Raw genomic sequence first — 21,661 nt, forward strand, 5'->3', positions numbered from 1 at the left:
GTCTCAGCTTTGAAATGTGAGAGTGGAACGAGCTGTGAGATTATTTTAATAGTTCCCTTAGGAAGGCGGACAAATTGCTTTTATTCGGGAATAATAATAGGACGACAAGTAAAAAAGTCGCAAAGTCAGGATCGTTTATATATGTCTTCCAAAGCATAAACAAAAGCACAACGTACAGATTGGAGTTGTAAGACTGGTAGCCCGCCAGTGCATGCAACTATTCGGTGTCAATTAGCACTCGGCCATTGTGTCTGCCTGCTCAATATCCTCTTTCACGACTTGTTGATGTAGCGCCAAGCTGTGCAAAACTCACACTCAGCTGGTCACCGGTTGATGCAAACCTCTACTATTTGCAAAGACTGTGCTGACTAAAGTCAGCAATGCCTTTATAACTAACTATATCCAGCATTTGGGGGAAAGGGTTCAGCTGCTCTCGCTCCGGTTCCTGCTGCAGGATACCTTTCGGAAAAGCCGTCTCAGGGCTGTAGCTCAGCAGACCGTCAGATTTATGCAGGAAACTTATTTTCTTACAGCCAATTACATGCAAAATGTGAGGGCTGAAGTGGGCTTCCTAAGATAATGCTGCTTATCGCGCTGACGGGTATTCAGCCGTAATTACCTCAGCAATCACAACAGTCCAAACAATCACAGCAGCGCCTCATGACCAGCGAGAGGGACTTTGCTCGGGCCTCTCCGGCCCGTATCATTCTGAAGGAAACATTGCTTGTGCCAAAGTGCGTGGGGAAAAGATATAGCTTTGGTAAAGTATATATAAGAAGGTACTAATGCCTTCTTCTATCCGGCTTTATTGAACACACCATCGCAATCATTACAGGCGACAATTGAATTCATTTCTATAATAAACTTCTTCATTATTGCGAATCAAGCGCACTCGCTCAATCACGCCGCTGCTATGGCACATATACCCGTCACCCCAAACACCGATCCGGTGCACGACCAGGTCTGGCGACACATTGTCACCCAAAGACAGGTGCCAGAATCCTTCGTCAACGGTTTCTGGTACCAAGTCCTCCGCCACTATTTCCCCTTCCCAGACTTTATGATCTGTCCGGAAGCGCGCGGGGAACAGGCGCAAGGAGGTGCCCGAGCCGACCTTCTAGTGCGGCAAGTCCGGCTCAGGCCTAACACCGCCGACGTATATGACACGCGGCCCATTCTTGCCTTTGAGGGGAAACGAGGTCCTTCGGCCGGGCAAGCCACCACGTTTGGGGTCTTAAGCCATAGCGATCAGCTATCGACTTACATAAGCAACTGCACACAGTTCGAGGGCTTGAAATACGGCATACTGGCATCGGGCTCGATGTTCGTCATGATGGGCTGGCAGAGAGCGGCTAGATCCGATGACATCAGACAAGTTAAATGGACAGAGGGGCGACCGCAGTTTGGGGGGTCGACCGTTGTGCACGACGTAAACGATCGGAACCACTTAGCCCAGCTCGACACGATCCTGAAGCACATACATCGACTGGCGATGGAGGTTAATGGAGGTGACGGTGCTACCCACGGTTGGAGCGAGGCTATTTGGCCCCGGTAGGAGGTCTGGCAATACCTGCAATTGTCTATTTATAAGGCAAAGGTGTAAGTCGACAAATTAAGTGTATAACCACATAATTTCGGAACAGGCAGCAAAGATTTCAACAATTCTTTGTTCTTTCATAGGGACTGTTATTAAATTTGAAGATAAACAAATTAAAGTTGATTTCATTTGTAATAATGTGTAATCTATTAAGGGTTTAAGAAAACCGCCACGAGACAAGGCGCAAAGAATATGGTAATGGTTTTAACAGAAGTAAATAAAATGTGATTAAAACGAAAAAAAGTACAATGATTTAATGAGAAAGCCCAAACCTGGCCGGGAGAAATTAAAGTACGCGCTACAAATAAAAAATACAGCCAAACAAACATAAATTTAAAAGTAAGATAAAAAGGGAAACGAAAAGAAAGTCAACGAAATATTTTTAATAAAGCAAAGGAAAAGATATTGAATATATAAGCCAAAAGTAGTTACTAATAATTTGTAAAATACTTTATTTTAAACAACTAAATGTTATATTTACCATAAAACTGTTTAATTAAACCCTCTCTCCGTAATACGCTTATATAATACTACCTTATTATTTATTTTAAATCATTAAATTAAAAAATATATTTATAAGTATTTAATATTTTACATTGCGTTTTAAATATACTTTTTTATTTTATATTATTACGTTTTATTTTATTTGTTTATCTTACAAATTATATAAATTAAATTTTTATCAGAATTCTTTTATATGGAAATCTCATATAACTTTTCAAATTTTAGTTCGCGGAAAAAATAATTTTAATTATCCTTTTTAAAATATAAATTTGGTTTTTATTTTTACGTTTCTTTCGTAATAACGTTCTTAATTTATTTTATTATCGTTTATTCCGGTGCTTGGTTATTTTATACGCTAAAAATATATTTATATTTATTAATTTTGCAAACATTTCGTAATTTTCTTTTAACGTTTTTACCAATTTTCTATTTATTTTCAATTTAACTTTCCGGGTAAAATAACGTTATATAACTTTAAATTAATAAATTATAAAAAACGAAATGTTTTTATATTTTGTTTCGACGCTTTTTAAATATAAAGTTAATAATTTCCGTTTATTTGAACCGGATTAAATCGATTAATAACCCGAAAAATATATATTCTTTTTCGGATTACGGAAATCTTTCTAAAGTTTTTTGGAAATTCGTAAAAGAAATTATTTAAAAACTTTACGTGAATCCGTTTTTGAAAAATAAAGGTAATTTTAAATTTAATAACATTATATTAAAATCGGCTTTAATTACATTATAATGATTTTCCTTAACCTGTTATTCCGTTATTACGTTTATTTTATTTAATTTTTGAAATAATTTGTTTAAATTATAAAATTTAAAAGCCCTTAAATTATTAAAACGGTTATTATGTTCTTTTCGCTTAACGCCCGTAAATGACCGTATACTTTGAATAATAAAAATTCAACTGGTAATAACAAATTTTTAATATTAAACGTAAAATATTTTGTTAATTTAAAATATTTGTAAATTAACGGTATTAACGTTTTATTCCCTTATTTTATTTTTTCATATTATTTGAATTATATTAATTACCATTAATAAGTCTTTTATTATGTTAATCGATTAATAAAACGTTATTATATAGTAACGTTAGTATCTTATATATATTTTTTAACAGTTTAAAAAAGAGCTTTCAAACGTCCTTTTCGTTTTATACCATTATTTAAATCGGAAAGTTACGTGTAATTGGCCCGTGCGGTCATTCCCGTAACTTATTGTTAAATTGATAAGTCAAATGAATAAATTCCCATTTTAACAGATATAAATATATGTTTAATTTATACAAAGTAGTTATTTCATATTCACGTATTAAAATATATGGCCAAATCCCAATATAATTATATTTACAAGTTATATTTTACAGTTATTTCGCGCCTGTTACTTTATAAACTGTATAGAAGTATCCATTGAAACTTATTTCCAACTGCATGTTTACGAAATGGTCAGATTGGAAATAATTTCATTACACAATAAACAACCCGAATTACATGTTTGTAAAGACATGCGCTTTACAGTACCTTTGTTCAATGTAATATATGGCTTCGCAGTTTTTAGGCACATTGTACTGAAAAATAACGCATTATATCGGGATTCGCCCGGTGTAATTTAGCAAATTCTGTTGTAAAATAAAAGCTACCTATATTATTACTGTTCTTCAACCTCTTGGAATTAAATTGCTTCTCGCTGCACATTTCTCCGCCAGCGTTGTAATAGGCACGGCAGCCATGATTTCAAACACGCTGATTTTACTCCCAACCTCCCTCAGTGCCCAGTTTGCGACCTCGATCGCCACCAGAGAGTCCAAACCGTAGCTATGCAGGTACCGACTCGTGTCAATCTCCTCAACAGAGACAAGCTGCATCTCCGCAACGCGCTCTACCAGCGCCTGCATAATAACCTCGGTAGCTTCATCGAGGTCCGCGACCTTGGTGAGGACGTCTCGGATCGACTTCTTGTCCTTCCTTTGGTCGGATGAAGCAGCTCTGCCTTCCAGCGAGTCAGCCAAAAACACCATGTCCGTCTTTTCCATAATGCTAAACTTGGCCTCGCTTTTAAGGTAATATGGTATTTGGATTCCGGCAACACAAGCCGACCCGCCCGTCGCGATGCCCAGGATAAGTTGGTGGTCAGCGTCGCGGGAACGGTCGCTCATGTCTCGCTGTACTGCCAAACTTATGATATGATGGAATTCAGCTTCGTCTATTCCGTACACTTCGTCCCACTCCCTCAGGGACTCTAGCATGCCGGTTTCTGCAAGGACGCCGATGTCTCGCATGCTCGGAACGTCGATGGTGAGTCCTGACTTTAGGCCCAAGGCCTGTCGACGGTGCCTCGCCAGGGCGTCTTGGTAACAGTTGCCAGCTGCATAGTTGGCTTGCCCCCGGTTTCCAAAGATGCCGGCGAAGGAAGATAGGGACAGAAAGAAGTCCACGTCCGGGAGCAACATAGACAAATTAGCTGTTCCCTGAACCTTTGGCAACGTCGAATCGACCCACTGCTTGTAGGACGTGTTGGACCATAAAGTATCACGCAGAACCATGGCGCATTGGATAACGCCGCTGACCTTTCCACCCATTTCCGCCTCCGCTTTTGAAAGTGCGTCCGCCAGAGCCCGGCGGTCAGACACATCGCAAACGTAAGCCGCAATTGTGGGGCGAGTTTTTAACGCCCGGAGGTGGTTAAGAAGTTGAGAAGCTGATGGCGACGTGGCACCAGAGCGTGAGAGGAAGACGAGTTTGCGAGCGCCAAGTTTTTCAACCAGAAAAATAGAGAGAGACCGGCCGAGGCCGCCAAGACCGCCAGACAAGATATAAATGACGTTTGGATCGAGAGACGTACCAGGAAGCAGGCCTGGAGAGAGATCCAACGGTTCAAGGTAGAGTTTAGCAGGTATAATATCTTTGGCTGAATATGTGACCACAGTATTTTCGACGGAACCGGTTTCAACTGCACGGATAGCAGCTACGATGTTGCTAGCCGGGAAGGATTGAGTCCTTTCTGAGATGTGGCCTCCAAATTCGCGAAAGAACTGGAAGGCTTGTTGCACTATATGTGCCAAAGTTTCTGGTTGATTCCGTAGCAGATAGGCGATGTCTACGGTTGAAATGGTTGTATTCAAATTTGGGCTGCTAGCGATGCTTGTAATGGGGGCGGCGAATGCAGGGGAGCCGTCGACCACACAGCGGAAATAATGACCGAAAGGTGCAAGTGTTCTCATAGTTTGTCGGAGCGCTTCGCCAGTTAACCTGCCAGAGCAGTCGATTACTATATCAAGTCCCTGTTTGCCAGGAATTAGCCGTGTAATGGCGCGGGGCAAGTTCCAAACGCCGATGGAAGGTAGAATTATAATGTGTGAGCGGTTAACGTTTAAAACGTTAACAGCATAGTCAGCTTGTAGGACCGAATCCACGGTGACGAAAACTTGAAAACCCAATTGTCGCGCAATATGCAGCGCCTGCCTGCCGACAGCGTTTAATGCATCAATTATTAAACAGGTTCTTTCAATGCAGCTTGTCGGTCTGGCCAGGTACACGAGAGCGTGCCAGGCCGTGGTAAAGGCAAATGGGATACACGCGGCGGCTTCAAACTTCAGGCCATCTGGCATCTTCCCCACGAGTCCGGACTTCGTTCTAAGTAGCGTCCGGTGCGCACCGGGTGTCAGAACCATGACCCTGTCACCAGGCCTGAATTTGCTTTCTTTTGAGCCTATTCGGGTCACAATCCCCGAAGCCTCAAGGCCAAGGAGCGTGGGATCAAGTCGATTCTGGCCTTTGACAGTAGCCAGGTCAGCCTCGCGTAAACATGATGCCTCGACGGCGATCTCAATTTCGTCTTCCGCCAGGTCCTCTGGCAGGGTCACATTGCCTTTGGCAAGGGGCTTTTCTTGCACAAAGTGGAGAGAGTCGAGACCATCTGCAACTTCCACAGCCAGTCGGAGGCAGGAGCTTTTTGCCAGAGAGGCTAGTTTAACCTTCTCTATTGGCCTAAGTGCGGCGGCGTTGGCTGCGCTCATGCGCTTGTCCATTGCGTCGTTGGCGTCCATGTCAACACTCACGCGGTTGACCTGTACGACGCCTTGATCGAGTCTGAACTCTGTGTCATCAGGCTGTATAGCACCGCGCAGAACAAAACATTTTGATACGAGCTCCGCGGCTCGTGTGTTCAGGGGATCGAAAATGTTGATTGTGCGAAAGCTAAGGCCGGGGTTCTCATTGCGGACCACGCGTGCAATGCCAACGACCATCTCGGCAGCCGGGTCCGCAAATCCTGTTATCCAAGTCACACTCTCCGACGAGAGGATGAGATCTCGTGCAGACAGGAAAGAAGCTTCACCTGTACCGTCTGGGGCAGCGACGAGGTCTCGCCAAAACGGCTTCTCCAACTCAAGCAAAGAGATGATGTCCTTATCCTGCAGTGAATGCACACGCGCTGGGTCCCAGTTCACGATTGAAGGTGAAAGCCCTACGGATAAGAGCGATTTGTATAGATCCTGAAGGAAAACCTTGGCCGCCTGGGTTGCCGAAGGCCAGGTCAGCAGCGTCACGGGCTTTTCCGTAGGTCTTTTGCCGTTGCTTTGATCCTGCTCTTTGATGACATCCATGGTTTTCAGGACTATGAGCACGCCACCAGCTGCTGAAATCTCGGCGTCAACGACTAGACCAGCTTGCCGGGCTAGGTGATTAAGACTAGAGACATTTCCTGCGTCATGTTGGACAACGAGCAGCTCGCCCTCGGTGGACAGGTGCTCGGATAATTTCTGAAGTAACTCTCTAGTGTGCTCCAGCCCTCTTGCACACAGGTCAACCGTTAGAACCAGGTCCGCCAAAGGGAGAGGCGCTGTCTCGGAGGTATCTGGGGGCTTTTCTGAGAACAAGTGGGACGTAGTCACATGGATAGACATGTCCAGCATGGCTGACACCGGCTCCAAAGAGTTTTTAATCCCATCAACAGCCGTAGTGCTTGGGACGCAAACAGTGTATCTAGCTGTGTTTAGCAGTGGTGCTATGCCGAAACTGATAAGTGACGACAGCAACGATTGACTCGTCTCTGTGGGAGTAAATTCTAGCAAAGCCATGCCCGGTCTTATGTGATGTGACAGTTGAATATACTCTGCCAACACCTCATCGACGGTCTTGGCCTTGGATTGGATCCATGACTTGAGATCCTGCTCAGAAAGCAGTTGCAGGTGAGGTCGCCAAATCATTTGACTTGCGTACTTTTTGACGGCGGGAGGCAACCCAGTGCCTGCGGCTCCGGACGTGGCATTATCAATCTGGGAGCAATGTAATCCCCGTATTGTCAAAACGGGGCTACTCTCTTGCTCGTCCATGACAGCAATCTCAGCTTGGAGGTTCCTCAGCCCGGCCATTTTAGCATAAGCGAAGCCCTTCAGGTGCTTTCCAACATCAATAGGTAGACGACTGCTCAAGTATATCTCGTCAATATATGTTGGAACCATTGGGTTGGTCATCTTTTGGCCATCTCCCATGAGCGCAGCAAACCCCAAGTGGAATACGGCGTCGAGGAAGGTTGGATGCACGATATGCGGTCGCTCCTTGTACAGATTGTCCAATATAGGGCTGGTGTCGGCAACTGTGAAACCAACGTCGGGAATGACGATACTACCCACGCATGTGCCGGGTCTGCAAGAGAGTGAAGTGACGTTCGAAAAACAGGGGCCGTAGTGGAAACCAACGTGTCTAAGGGTCTCGTAAAACTTGCCCGGATCGACAGTTTGGTGGCAAGAAGACGAAGCTGTCGCGAAAGCAGCAGCAATCTCCAACTGCTCTGCTGAACCCAGTTGGACATCATCGTACTCAACCAGCACAGCTCCGATGCAGTTGTCAGTCAGAGACCGACCATCTCCAGAGCTAGCGACAGCGAACCGGTACCAGCCTTCATCTGCCCCAGCCTTCAGACTCAGGGTGTATTCAATTTCACCCTTGTCCGGTGAGACAAGCATCGCAGATATAAGCTGGATGTCGCGGAGCCGAAAGCCTGTTATAGTCCTTGTGTTTTGCGTGTCCTGATCAAACGCCATTTGTCTTATACCTTCTACCGCCATGGAGATGAATCCAGCGCCGGGATATAGAGTCAAGTCGTTGATTTTGTGATCGTTAACCCATGGCTGCTCCTCGAGTCTTAGAAACCCCCGCCATATGTGCTCGTTGGCCGACGTCGCAGGAAAGGGTGCTCCGATCAGGCTTCTTGGACCATGCTCTCGAAGTCTGAATTCCCTTACAAGGCGGGTCTCTGCCCAGTATTTCTGGGAGTGGTTCCATTGGTACGGAGGCAGATCTACCAAGGTCCGAGGTGGCCGTGGAGAAGACTTGTTTCCATTGGCGGCGGCAAAATCAAGGGGAACGCCGTGGCTGAAAAGCGTACCAGCAAGGCCCAGTGCCGTCTGCACTCCGTTCTCGCTCCTCGTGATGGCAGAAAAATACGGCACGCTGGAAACGCCAATGGCTTGAAGGGATTGGACAGAAGGCCCTCGAAGAGCCGAGTGGGGGCCGATCTCCACCAGTATATCGACGGCGTTTTCTCGCGACCGTTTTTTAGATCCAGTCGACAAGGGTCTTGCCAGGTCCTGAATCGCCGCTGAGAACTGAACGGGACAAATCAAGTTTTTAACCCAATGGGCGGGACCTAGCTCGTCCGGGTCATGAACCACGGCGCCTGTAACTGAGGTGTGCATGCGGATCCCAGATTTGGCTGCATTTGGTTCAACCTTCAGATCGTATATGGAACTCATGTAATCCTGTGAGACCAGCTCCATATGAGACGAATGATAGGCCGTATCTACCTGCAGCTTGCGAGCAAAAGCTTCTTCACTCTCAGCCGCCACTAGCATCCTTTCTATTCCATCAGCGTCTCCGGATATGGTAACAGAGGTTGGGGAGTTGACGCAGGCAACGCTGACCTGTGCCCCTGCCTGGGCCTTCTCAATCATAGCAGTGGCTTCACCCGGTCCTAACCCGAGCGCGAGCATAGCGCCCTGGATATCAGGCGCCACCTGCTTGAGAGTCGTCGAGAGTGTACCTCTGAAATATGCCAACATCCAGGCGGACTCGCGTGAAAGTGCACCCATGCAGTATGCCGCGGCGATCTCGCCAGACGAGTGTCCCACAACTGATTGTGGCATAATCTTCCAGTCCCTCAAGAGGTCGACTAGAGCAACCTGCAGTACGGTACAGAGCGGCTGCGAATATGTTGCAATCCCTATTTTGGATTTCTCCTTGGTGCTTTCGCCAAGCTCCTGAATCACTGACCATTCGCAACTGAGTTCATCTCGCAGGTAGGCGTCGGCTGACTCGACGCTCTGGCGGAATACTCCGTATGCCTCGAAAAGCTCCATGCCCATGGCCGGCCACTGCGCACCCTGGCCAGTAAATACAAAGCCAAGCCTTGGCGTGCGTGAACTGAGCGTCTCTGCAACCGTGGCGTCCTTCTTCTCCAGGACTTGGACAACATCTTGCATGGATGAGGAGGACGCGACGGCATATGTTTTCCACTGTGCTATAGAGCGCCTTTTGCTCAAGGTAAAGGCTAAATCTTGAAGAAGCTCCGCCTGTTGCTTCTCCGTCAGGGTTGCAAATGATGGGGAGCGAATATATGATGCGAGGGCCTTCTTGGTACGCGCGAGTCCTTTGGAGGATTGCGAGGTGATGGGATAAATGCGATTGAGATTTCTAGATCCCGGAGCCCCACTGCCGGATGCATCATAACCGTTGGTGAGTTGCCGGCCCTCAATGGTCTTTGTGAAGTGCAAGCCCTCTCTTTCGCCGCGTGATTTGAGATAAGAGGCAGCATCATCAATAATCGCGTGGGCATTTGTCCCACCATAGCCGAACGAGTTCACGCTGATGTGTCTTATATCTTTGGCGGCCTTGTTGGCTGGGAAGGGTATAAGAGAGGTGGGCACCTGAATGTTCCAATCATCGAAGGGGATCTTTGGGTTGGGGGTTTTGAAATGGATGTTGGGTGGGACCATGCCATGCTCTAACATCAAAACCGATTTGATCACGGCAGCCACACCAGCCGCAGCTCCCAAGTGCCCAATATTTGATTTGACCGAGCCAACCAACAGCTTGTTTGCTGCAGAGCGAGATGCTGAGAGTGTTTGAGAAAGAGCCAAAGTTTCCTGGGTGTCTCCTGTTTGCGTCCCGGTTCCCTAGATTTTACGTTTGATTTAGCTATGAGAACGCACCGAGTGTGGTAGTTCAAGGGAAGCAGCATGGAAGAGGAGACCAAAGGAAAAGAAAAAGGAATATACTCACATGAGCTTCTACGTAACCTGTCGCTTCAAATCCAAGTCCAACCTTCGCATAAACTTCCTTGATAAGACTTGCCTGAGCTTCTGAGCTAGGCTGGACAAAACCCTTGGTGTGTCCATCCTGATTGCATGCAGTTCCACGAATAACAGCACGAAGAGGATCCCTATCCCGGATTGCGTCTTCAGCGCGTCTTAAGATCACGGCACCAAAGCCCTCTCCACGACCGTAACCATCGGCTGATATGTCGAATGATTTCGACTTGCCGTCTGGAGAAAGGAAGCCTTGTCCGCCGAAGAAGATAAAAACGTCGGGTCCCAGCATCAGATTGCACCCGCCGACGATGGCCATGTCGACCTCGCCACTTCGCAAGCTTTCACAGGCCAAGTGTAAAGCAACTAGAGATGAGCTGCACGCGGTGTCAAGAGTCAAGCTAGGGCCCCTCAGGTCCCACAGCCAACTGATTCGGTTCGCCAGGCTTGTTTTGGGCAAGCCGGTGGCCGCATATGGCGGCGCTGCGTCTGGATCGCGGTACAGCATTTCCCTGTAGTCGGATGTGAACTGACCCATCCATACACCGGTCTTGGAACCCTGGAGCCTTTCCAGTGACACTCCAGCCGATTCAACTGCTTCGTAGGCCACCTCAGTCATGAGACGATGCTGAGGGTCCATGGCTGTCGCCTCGGCTGAGGAGATACCAAAAAAGGAAGCATCGAAACGGGAAACATCCTGTTTGATAAAGTGACCACTTTTGCTAATGGCTGCGTTGCGCTTCTTGATTGCAGACCAGAAACTGCTTCCCTTCCAACGGGACGCCGGGATCTCAGACCACGAGGCTTCGGGGATGTCAGCTCAAGCATAAGTAGATCCCAACGAGATCAATGACCTTCGAGCCTTATTTGGCGACGGCGATCGGGAGAAGAAGCTCTTTATCGGGTCCGTCAAGGGCAACATTGGCCACGCTGGGGCAGCTGCGGGTGTATCGGGTTTGATGAAGGTGCTGGCCATGTTGCGGCAATCCAAGATCCCACCCCAAGCCAGTCTCCAAAACGTCAACCCCAAGATAGGAGATTTGGAGCCCTTCAAAATGGCCATACCTTCCGGAGCAGTGCAGCCTTGGGACGCACCGGACAACATACGGCGTGCCATGGTTAATTCATACGGTGCAGCTGGGTCCAACGCTTGTGTTGTAGTCTGCCAGTCTCCTACCGCCGGGCCTAGGAGTGCATGGTGGCTGCTTGACAAGAAGAAGGAGAAGGAGAGTGCCGCTGTCACCCATTGGCCCCTTATCGTCTCGGCCGCAACTCAGGCTAGCCTTGAGGCCAACTGTCGCGTCTTGGCTGAGATGATTAGGCTCGAGAAGCCCGACATCAACAATCTGCTGTGGACTCTCAGCGAGAAGAGACAGCGTCACAGATTCCGCGTCATACTGCAGGTCAATAGCGATGTAGACAGTGACTCACTGGCCACAGCTTTGGATGAAGCGGCGTCTTCCCCAGCGCAGGCGACGCCCAAGAAAAAGCCGGTGGTCTTTGCTTTTGGAGGCCAGTCTCAGCGTACCATTCATCTTGATCGTCATCTCTATGCGACGACTCCACAGCTGTGGCGGCATCTGGCCGAGTGCGATGCCATTCTCACTGACCTGGGCTACCCGCCCGTCATTGATGAGGTTCTCAACCACGAAAAAGCTAATCAGGGCATCCTGTTATTACAGACCGCGACCTTTGCCGTGCAGTACAGCTGTGCTAGGACTTGGGAGGACGCCGGTCTGCGCGTCGACGCCGTCGTCGGCCACAGCTTTGGCGAACTCACAGCCATAACTTTCTCAGGGGCTGTTAGCCTGCGTGATGGAATCAGGATGGTGGCAGAGCGCGCGATGCTGATGCAAACTGCCTGGGGAGAAGAGAAAGGCAAGATGTTTGCCGTGCATGCTGATATCGAAACTGTAAACAAAATCATCGAAACCGTCGGGGGCCTGGAGGTTGCGTGTCACAACTCCCCCACCGGCCAGGTCGTTGTGGGCACCAGCCAGCAGATTCAAAAGGCTGAGACCATTATCGCTGAAAGCTTCAAGGGTACGAGATATCAGCACGTCGATGTTACTCATGGCTTCCACTCCAAGTTTGTTGAGAATATCCTTCCTGGTCTCAGAAAGGTGGATGAGTCGATCGAGTTTAAAAAGCCACGCATCCGACTCGAGTTGTGTGTCGATGATGCACACGAGGGCCAGCTCCTCCCGGGCCACATTGGTCGACATGCCCGTAATCCTGTCTTCTTCTCTAATGCTGTACGACGCATCACTGAAAGCCTTGGACCCTGTGTCTGGCTAGAGGCTGGCACCGATGCTCCAATCGTTTCCATGACTAAACGAGCTGTTCCAGATCCCGGCACTCATATCTTTATTCCAATCAACTTCAAGGCCTCCCGCAGGCCAGAGACCGTCATGTCTGATGTGACCATTAACCTGTGGCGAGCCGGTATCGATACCACCTACTGGCCATGGATTGGTGCTAGGAACATCAAATCGGTCCGCCTCCCTGTCTATCAATTCACTCGAAAGTCGTTCTGGACCAAGTTTGTCGATCACTCTGCCGAACTGCAAGGGCGCCTGGAAACAGCTTTGAAACAATCATCACAAGCTTCGGTACTGGCCAATCCCTCAAAATCCAAGATGGTGTTACTTTCAGAGCCCCGATCAGACCGCTTCATCATCAATACCGACAGCAGCCGTTTCCAAGAGGTTGTCCGCGGACATGCTGTTTGCAACCAGCCCATGTGTCCTGCCTCAATGTACATGGAGTGCGTTACCATGGCTGTCAGCATTCACGAGTCCGACGCAGATAGGGCTTTTCTAACCCAGAAACGGCTCTCAATTTTGGAAGATTGGCCTTCAGCCACCCACTCACCCTGGCTCCTGATGTCGAAGTCTCTCTGCTCATGAACCCCGAACCTGACAATGCCCAATCTTGGAAGTTTACCATTGAGAGTACACGCAGGGATAGATCCAAGCAGCCCGTCGTTCATGTACGTGGCACCGTGTCTATTGTACCATCTGTCGATATGCGACATCTCAGAGTCCTCCTTGACAGTCGTGCCCTGGAGCTCGACGCGCATCCCGATGCCGAACGAATTCAGTCAAGACGGGTCTACACACTGTTCGGCACCTTGGTCGACTACTCGCCCGTTCTGCGTGGCATTCAAACCATGAAGATGCAGGGTAAATGGGCTGTTGGTACAATCAAGCGCCCGAAGCATCTCGTGTCACTCGACGACACGGAAAGATCGGTTTTGGAACTTGCAGACGCTGTTGTTGCCGACAACTTCGTTCAGGTTCTCGGTTTAGCCATAAACACGAGCGAACATGTGTCTCCTGGGTCGGCATTTATTGTGTCATCATTTGATAGCTTTACGCTCTCGTCGGCCTGCCGTCTCTTGAACCGCGACGGCATGTGGAACGTCACGAGCCACTACGATGTCGAGTAGAACTCCAAAACAATCATCGGCGATATTTACGTCACCGATGAAAATGGGGACGTCGTAGCTTCTGCGCGAGGCGTACGCTTCTCGTCAGTTCAGCTCGATAACCTGGGTCGTGTTCTTGGCTCAACCGCTGCCAGTGGCCAAGATAAGAGTCCAGTCAGGACTGCCGCGGAGGCAGCAATCACAGAGCCTTATATTGAGTCGAGCCCCAAGATGACTGCAACACCAAAACCCAAAAACGTACTCGTGGCTACCCCACATGTGGCAAAACCAAAAGTTTAACCTCAAAGTCCTATCTTGGGCTGCGCGCAGCGTGTGCGGAGCATTGTCGCACGATTTACCGGCGCCACTGCAGGAGATATGGCACCCGATTTAACATTAACAGAGCTCGGAATCGACTCTCTGGCCATTGTGGAATTCGCAGACGAATTCCACAAGATGTTCCAAAAGCACTTTGCAACTGACGACCTGAGCAACATGAGTCTTCAGACCTTGATTAATGCCTGCAGTAGCTGCATAGTCCCTGAAAGCCCGTCAGAATGTGCGACAGACAGTACTTCAGCTAGTGGGGAGTCTTTCGACAACATAAGCAATACCGAGGTAGTCGTGGGGAAGGCGTGAGCGATGTCAGGGTGAAATCTACGGATTCGACGCACATATGCACAATTGGTGGCAAGATGAGATTGAGTCTTGACACAACGACATGTGTAGCAAGCAGCCAGAGGTTCATGGTCCAGGCGCATTCATTGTGTCTCTGTGCTGCGTTTCACAACCGCGGACACTTGAGGCTTGTAGCACGGATAATATTGAATTTGATTGGTGAAGTTACCGGTAACTCGGCAGATTAGATGCGAGCTGTGGAGGTAACAAAGCGCATTCTTGCTTGCACATGATTTGCCGTATTTCTTCGGCGCCGTGCTGACCACCCTTTCATTCACTTCCTTCTCTGATTACTTTATATCTGCGAACCTGAGGCACTTGCATTTTGATGCATGTATTTATTCTGACAGGTCGACCCGCTATCTTGTGGGTTTATTGCACGAGGCAAAATGGGAATATTCGGATTGAGGTGTTTGCCAACCGCAGGATTCAACACAACGAACAGAGCACGAGCAAGAGGACGACACTAGATTGAAACTATTATTAAACCGGGCCGTGTAAAAGGACCATGCAGAAAATAGTAGTTGCAAGAAGATTGAACTTGTTGGCGAAGAAGCAAGATACTATTTTGGGCGGGCTGCCAGAGAGGATGCGAACTACCAAGGATCCGAGTCTGCACACCATCTCATTGGCAGAGCGTCTTCTGGGGGTTTGGGTAGGGCGGTCGATCTGCATGACTTGCTACCATTTACGTAGGGGCATGCGCTCAAATTTCACTCACCGTTTGAACATGTCTCCTCGGAGCTGAGATTGGGGTTGCAGCGCTGGCAGGCATGCGACGCATGGTCATTGGATCTTCATTCAAAAAGCAGTTGGCATGATATTGGAGTCGTAGTTGATCCCGTCTTGGCGGCTTCGCTTGAAAAGTTCTTTGCATGCGCTAGAATGCGAGCTACGGGAATCACAGCTCTGGATAGAGAGCCTTGTTTGAGTACAGCACCCACAGGTATAGCGTAAACCGGGGTGCAGGTCTGCACACACCCGTAACTCTACCGGTGCTTCCTGAAAAGCGGTGGGTGATCTGAAATCTTGCTGGGTTATGGTTGAAGTCGGTTGCATCAAATGGATATTGGTGATAGTGACCTGTAACTTCCTGTACTCGTTTTCCACGGAGATACCAGAACCTCAACACCGTCATATAGCCGTATGCCGTGTCAATTTGTGCAGGCTTACCTCGAGAAAAAGGGTATTCGTCGGACAGAAAAGGCAGAGCAGAAAACAAGAAACAGAACGAAGAGCTGTCACGGAAGCTGTTTTTTTCTGCCAAGGGCTGTCCGCTAACAGCACCCGTCGTGCCGGTAAAGGCTCCTTGGCACCGGTCAGTGTGGAGAAGAAGCAATGTCAATAAAAGTCAGCCACATGAACAACCAAATTCAGGTTACAGGGCAGAGAAAACACAGAAGCCCAATGAGCATTCTGCCTGTTTGGAGAAGTGGACATCCAAGGGTGGTTATTTAGCCGTCCAACCAGCCAGGGACCCTGGTACAAAGGTGACCAACTCGGTCCGTTTGTGAGGGGGAAACGGCTTATGGTTCCGAAGCTGGTTGCATTCTCACCTGTGACCCCCATTTGTTCTTTGTTTTTCCATGCGGGACCTCGTTTTCTATTTGTCTCCCCAATCCGGGGCCCCTTGTTCCTCACAGCCGAACCCCAGAGTCTGACTTGGAGGGATGGACCGCATGCGGGGAAAAGGAAGAAAAGAAAAAAAGAAAAAAAGACAAGGAAAAAAAAATTGGAGCGGGTACAGGATGGATGAAATGGCATCGCTTGCAACGGCGAATTTCCACAAAATTATTCTTTTGCCGTGTTTTAACTCTGGGGCTTCATTTAGCGATCGTGTCATAAGCTGCAGGCGTAGATTAATTGCAGGGCTACTCTTGCTTCTTTTGGTTACTCTCCGGTCGCCTGGGGAATATTTATAACTTCCCGTGTGGCCCTTCTATTCCCGCCATCACGGTTCTCTTGTTGGTGCTTTTCTTGATCTTCTTTCTGGCTATCCCCTCTTCATCTCTCCTCCCTCTGCCAACGCCCAAGAGAAATCCTGCCGTGATATCATCGACAGAGAGACACAGCAACGATGGCCATCATCAAGGCGGCCGACGGGACGGCGGACCCGATCCTAACCAACCTGGTCAGCGAGGACAAGGTACGGTTCTGGAAGAAGCCGAATCTGCGCAGAATGTACTTTTTCCTGTTCTTGTGCTGCATGGGCGTTGAGATGACCTCTGGTTTCGACTCTCAACTTATCAACACCATGTTGTTTACCGAGCCATATCTTTTGTGTGAGTTTTTATTTATTTTATTCTTGTTTACTGTTTTTTTTTTCCTTTTTCCCTAGTCAATCAGTCCGACTAATGAACCATTTCCTCCACAAAAACAGACTTTGGCAACGGCTGGAGAAACAATGACGGCAAGCTCGGAATTGAGCCCAACCTCCTGGGCATCATGAACGCGTCTTACAATCTGGGTTCAATTCTCGGTGTGCCCCTCGCTCCTTGGTTCAGCTACAAGTACGGACGACGGTGGTCCATCATGGCCGGTTCAATCATCATGATCATCGGTGCCATAATCCAGGCCTTTGCTCAGCACGCCGCCATGTACATCATTGCCCGCATCATTCTGGGCATTGGTATCGTGTTTGCCATTATTGCTGGTGCTGCCATGATCGGTGAGCTGGCGTATCCCAAGGAGCGTGCCATGCTCACGTCGCTTTTCAACGCATCTTGGTTCATCGGTGCCATTGTTGCCTCGGCGGCCGCGATCGAGACGGTCAACATCAAGGGAGAGTGGGCATGGCGCCTGCCCAGCATCCTTCAGATCTGTCCGTCACTGCTTCAAATTTGCACCGTCTTCTTCCTGCCCGAATCTCCCCGTTACCTTATCAGTCAGGACCGTGACGACGAGGCCTTTGAGATCCTGACCAAGTACCACGCCGAGGGTGATGCCACCTCGCCAATCGTCCAGGCCGAGATGGCCCAGATCCGCACCACCATCAAGCTCGAGATGGAGAATGCCAAGCAGTCGTGGGCCGACGTTCTCAAGACGGCCGGCATGCGTCGCCGCTTCTTCATCACCATCTTCATCGGTCTCTTCACACAAATGTCGGGCAACACGCTGCTGTCATACTACTCGTCACTCCTTTACGACCTGATGGGCTACACCGAGACCTCAGTCAAGACGCGCATCAACATCGCTGACAAGTGCTGGGGTCTTATCAACGCTGTCACCCTCGCCCTGATTGTGGTCCGCTTCCCGCGTCGCCGCATGTATATGCTCTCAGCAGGCAGTATGCTCTGCGTGTTCATCGCCATGACCATTTGCTTCTACTACCTGCGACAAGCCACGAATGCGGGGATTAGGAATTATCCCGCCGGCGTTGCGGCCCTCTTCTTCTTTTTTTCCTACGGACCCTGCTACAACATGGGAAACAACGCCCTGACCTACACGTACCTGGTAGAGTTGTGGCCCTATGCCCAGCGTTCCCGTGGTATCGGTGTCCAGCAGATCTTTGGCAAGGCCGGTGGTTTCTTCTCGACCTACGTCAACCCCATCGCAATCAACGCCCTCGACTGGCGTTACTTTGCCATCTACTGCGGGTGGATTGCCTTTGAGTTCATCTTTATCTACCTGATGTACCCCGAGACATACGGCCGGACGTTGGAGGAGCTGAGCTTCCGTACGTATTTGGGGGACTTTTTTTCCCCTTGCCTACATGGCTTGCACATTCCCGGACATGCTAACAATTTTTGCAAACAGTGTTCGAAGGCAAGGAGTACACCGATCAGGCCAACGCCGCCGTCCAGAAGCAGCTCCAGTCGGATGTTACTACTGTGCCCAAGGAGGAGAAGGTTTAATTCGTGGTTCTACTTGGAGGTTCAAGGCCTAGATGACAATATTTGTTGCCGCAATGATGCTAGTGTTTGGATTGTATGGCTTGCGAGAATCAAATGATTATTTGCTCCCTGCAAATATCATAACTTTCTTATCTTGTTTGCCTAATTAAGCAAAAGTTGATTGCCAATGTGTGCATGACATGTGCTTGTTTTATCTTAGTAATTTATCTGTGGCGAGTTCCCCGCCTTACCTTAGGTATACTAAACGACGCACACTAACGAACACGTGAAGGCAAAATTAATAAGGTAGGAGAGCCATATATTGGGTTAAGTAGCGTTATCTAGCCAATAAAGCGCGGAGGCTTTTTTATCCTGCTTTTAACGCTAACTCAACGCTCGCTGTCATGTAATAACTCGATTTATCGGATTATTTAATGCGACACTAAGCACCGCCAACTTGACTGCTCCGATGTGTGACCTTGGCATCAGGCTTTACCGCTCATCTTGCCGACGGTTACTGGTCGTCGGAGTGCTAAAAGATCCAAGATGTGCTTATATTGTCTGGAACTCGGCCATTCATCTCTTGTCCATTTCTTGTTCGTTTCTTTGCTATCACTTAGCACCTTAGCCACCTATCTCTCACTTTAAACTCGGTTCGCTAGACTGATGGTTCGGAGGAATTGAGGCCTGAATACTGAGGCCATCATACCGACCCCCGCACGCCAAGATGAGCTGAGGATGGCAATGGCACCTGGTCACAAAAGAAATCCCGCAGACCCGACGGCAGCGATGGCACCCCAGCCAATTATCAGATTCGCCGACCTTTTGATACGGCGAGTGGTCACATTTGTTCGGTTCATCGAGAACGGCCCACGCCCAAAGCCAAACAAGATTCGTTATCCAACCCAACGAATTGACCGGAACGACTTGCAAATGAACTGGCTACCCAACTGAATAAATACGCTTCCTAGTTTACCTACCTCCTCACCAGGCTACTTAAATGTTTTGCCACCTCATGCAACTAACACATTTTGAACCATGCCCGTTATAAGAACGGCACAAACTTGTTTACCGTCATGTATATCCCAAAAGGTTGGGACCTTAATCCGATGAAGTCCTCAAAGTAGATGTATAGCCGGCACATGATATATGTAGCACATGCGACAAGGATAGGTAGTATCACACGTAGAGGCACCTCCATCTCAGGATCTTGATCGGGAGAGATGTTGCGCCACCCCACAAGCCAGCGCTCGAGCCGGGCCATCGACCTTGGTAGGCCCGTCTTGCGCTGGACCAGTGGCCGCGATGTGTGGATCATGCTATCGGCCGAGTCGCTGCTATTTATCCTACTGAGGCGCAGACATTGAAGCTCGACCTCGTAGTCCGATGGAATGGGGGGTCAGGGCCTTTTCGTGGCGCTGGAGACTTGCTGGTTGTGCGGCAACGGTCGCCGATGATGTTGTGATTGTGCCGAGGCTGGATGCAAAACCTGGTAAGGGCACCATTCTCTCAGCGTCTCGGAAGGAACCAAACATGTAGTATCCAGTGCCGAAGAGAGAGAACAAGGCGTGATAGACCGCGCAAATCCGCCAGAGAAGCTGCTCTGATGCGCGGTGGGGAAATGAAAGTCCCACGCGACAAGGAAGCAAACGCAAAAAGGGACCTGGACAGCCAGCCCGAAGGGGATAATCCACCCATCAACGGGGAACCACAGCTCCGAGGGGAAACGGTCCCAAGGAGTTGTAGTCATGCGGCGGTTGAACAGTGGAACCTTGAACTTGTGCGAGAGCTCGCAGTAATACGACCAATGTTTGTCGATGTGGAAACTTGCGGCGCGATATAAAGTCTAGTGGCGTGCGGTAGTAGATATGAGGAAGCTGCGGGTGGGTCTGCATTGGCCTGGAGTCAGTCGTTTATCTTCCGCCCTGGATGATACAGAAAACATCCTGTGATTGGGTATGATCTGTGGGAAAAGAAGCCTACAGTGGAACGAGCATGCTTCCTAATCAGCTTCACTGTGCGCTGGTTCTTTGTGTTGAGGTAGGTGGCTTGCGTTATGGATGGTTTGAAGTACCAGCTTCCTGATGTGGCCATCATGACAACGGCAAATGAAATGGCCGTTAACTCCAAAGTGGTCATTGGGTAGCCGTTGGCAACCCTCTGGACCTCTGTGATGGTGAACCATAAAGCCTGCCATATGGTTATAATTCTGTTCATTTTCGAGCTGTGAGCAGCTGAGGAAAGGAGTCCATAGGATGGATGAGCGTTTACCTCGAAAGCTCGTCCACACGACTTCTTTGACATATTTCTTCCTTCGTAAGAACGGGAAAGTCAAGGTGGCCATGCTTGACGAGGTAGAATAGCTGCTCTGCGTTAATGGGGAACCCGTTGGGAAAGTCGGGAGCTTTGAGCTGGAAGCCTCCCATGTCGGCAAAAAAGCCATGGCTGAGGGTCCAGCTTTGCCTTTCCGGGACGAGATTGCTATCACGAAATATCTAAACAACTGTGGTCAGTGGAGTGGAAAAGGGGGCACTTGGAAGATGGAAGAACAGAGCACGTTCTTACTTTGACACTGCGACGTGCACTGGCTAACTGCCCAATGGCAAGACCAAAGAGAAAGTCCGGGCCTAAAAAGCCAATGCACGCCATATTTGCTTTGTCGATGAAGCGGTGGTACCACTTGTCGTTGATTGATGGTATATAAGGGTACGTTGCGATCCAAACGCAGAGGAAGATGGTGAGACAGCTTGACCGGAGAATATCGACTGTGCCGCGGTCGCGGCTCGATGACACCCATCCCACCATTTCTGTCAGAGAAGTGACTTCGGCATTTTTGACAGTCTGATTGGTAATGGCGTCTGGACGCAGAAATGATTGGGTCTTTGGGCTGTTCAAGACCACAGGTACTGTAGGATTGTTTGTGCAAATGAGCTGTTTGATACTCGCGAGGTACACAAGAAATAAAATAGAATTGGTGACACAGGGGGGACGGATTTGGGGCAACAAACTAGACGGAAATAGAGAGGCCTGAGTAATTAGATAGTAGACATAGTATGCAGAACTTAGAAAAATGGTCCAGCCATGTGACACAGAACATTTGCTTGAAAAGAAAACTGATAAAGAAGCCAGGGGAAGACCGAAGGGGTGACACAGTTTTTCTATCACCGGACTCGCGAGTTGAGGGCGTGTTTCGTGCCCGCATGGCGGAAGCTAGCTGCCTAAGAAGCCTTCTCATACAAAACAGAAATGTAGGACAAAAACAGCCTGAGTTGCCTGGCCAGCAATAGCGGTCGGATGGTCGC

General features: G+C 48.8%; 7 protein-coding genes across 7 annotated transcripts; 3 read left to right on the forward strand and 4 right to left on the reverse strand.

Annotated features, from left to right (window-relative positions):
* Positions 1-913: 913 nt before the first annotated feature.
* Positions 914-1,555, forward strand: PgNI_00020 (uncharacterized protein; the record flags this gene model as incomplete). The annotated part of the gene is made up of 1 exon (XM_031120105.1): positions 914-1,555. The coding sequence occupies one exon, from the start codon at positions 914-916 to the stop codon at positions 1,553-1,555; it is 642 nt and encodes a 213-aa protein (XP_030987860.1).
* Positions 1,556-3,806: 2,251 nt separating this feature from the next.
* PgNI_00021 (uncharacterized protein) lies at positions 3,807-11,220 on the reverse strand (the record flags this gene model as incomplete). Its single annotated transcript, XM_031120106.1, has 2 exons — positions 3,807-10,286; positions 10,393-11,220. Coding segments are annotated over 2 exons (7,308 nt in total), but the record flags the coding sequence as incomplete, so codon positions are not given.
* Positions 11,221-11,392: 172 nt separating this feature from the next.
* Positions 11,393-13,869, forward strand: PgNI_00022 (uncharacterized protein; the record flags this gene model as incomplete). The annotated part of the gene is made up of 2 exons (XM_031120107.1): positions 11,393-13,185; positions 13,269-13,869. 2 exons carry the CDS (start codon positions 11,393-11,395, stop codon positions 13,867-13,869), a joined length of 2,394 nt encoding a protein of 797 aa, XP_030987862.1.
* PgNI_00023 (uncharacterized protein) lies at positions 11,543-12,643 on the reverse strand (the record flags this gene model as incomplete). The annotated part of the gene is given in 5 exon segments (XM_031120108.1): positions 11,543-11,815; positions 11,850-11,998; positions 12,025-12,088; positions 12,103-12,218; positions 12,277-12,643. The coding sequence occupies 5 exon segments, from the start codon at positions 12,641-12,643 to the stop codon at positions 11,543-11,545; spliced, it is 969 nt and encodes a 322-aa protein (XP_030987861.1).
* PgNI_00024 (uncharacterized protein) lies at positions 13,082-13,500 on the reverse strand (the record flags this gene model as incomplete). Its single annotated transcript, XM_031120109.1, has 2 exons — positions 13,082-13,166; positions 13,214-13,500. The coding sequence occupies 2 exons, from the start codon at positions 13,498-13,500 to the stop codon at positions 13,082-13,084; spliced, it is 372 nt and encodes a 123-aa protein (XP_030987857.1).
* A 2,462-nt stretch (positions 13,870-16,331) lies between the features above and the next one.
* On the forward strand, positions 16,332-18,604 carry PgNI_00025 (uncharacterized protein). Its single transcript, XM_031120110.1, has 3 exons — positions 16,332-16,808; positions 16,907-18,202; positions 18,283-18,604. The coding sequence occupies exons 1-3, from the start codon at positions 16,604-16,606 to the stop codon at positions 18,378-18,380; spliced, it is 1,599 nt and encodes a 532-aa protein (XP_030987856.1). The 5' UTR covers positions 16,332-16,603; the 3' UTR covers positions 18,381-18,604.
* Positions 18,605-19,758: 1,154 nt separating this feature from the next.
* Positions 19,759-21,263, reverse strand: PgNI_00027 (uncharacterized protein; the record flags this gene model as incomplete). The annotated part of the gene is made up of 4 exons (XM_031120111.1): positions 19,759-20,205; positions 20,343-20,568; positions 20,631-20,854; positions 20,925-21,263. Coding segments are annotated over 4 exons (1,236 nt in total), but the record flags the coding sequence as incomplete, so codon positions are not given.
* Between the last annotated feature and the right edge of the window lie 398 nt (positions 21,264-21,661).

This window comes from Pyricularia grisea (assembly GCF_004355905.1).
Source record: "Pyricularia grisea strain NI907 chromosome Unknown Pyricularia_grisea_NI907_Scaffold_1, whole genome shotgun sequence".
NCBI classification, from domain to species: Eukaryota; Fungi; Ascomycota; class Sordariomycetes; order Magnaporthales; family Pyriculariaceae; genus Pyricularia; species Pyricularia grisea.

What these genes read in the sequence shown, in the direction of transcription:
- PgNI_00025 (XM_031120110.1), top strand. Translation starts at nt 16,604, where the DNA reads ATGGCCATCATCAAGGCGGCCGACGGGACGGCGGACCCGATCCTAACC. An exon ending in TACCGAGCCATATCTTTTGT is followed by an intron (nt 16,809 to 16,906) that starts GTGAGTTTTTAT and finishes CCACAAAAACAG; the next exon opens with ACTTTGGCAACGGCTGGAGA. An exon ending in GTTGGAGGAGCTGAGCTTCC is followed by an intron (nt 18,203 to 18,282) that starts GTACGTATTTGG and finishes TTTTGCAAACAG; the next exon opens with TGTTCGAAGGCAAGGAGTAC.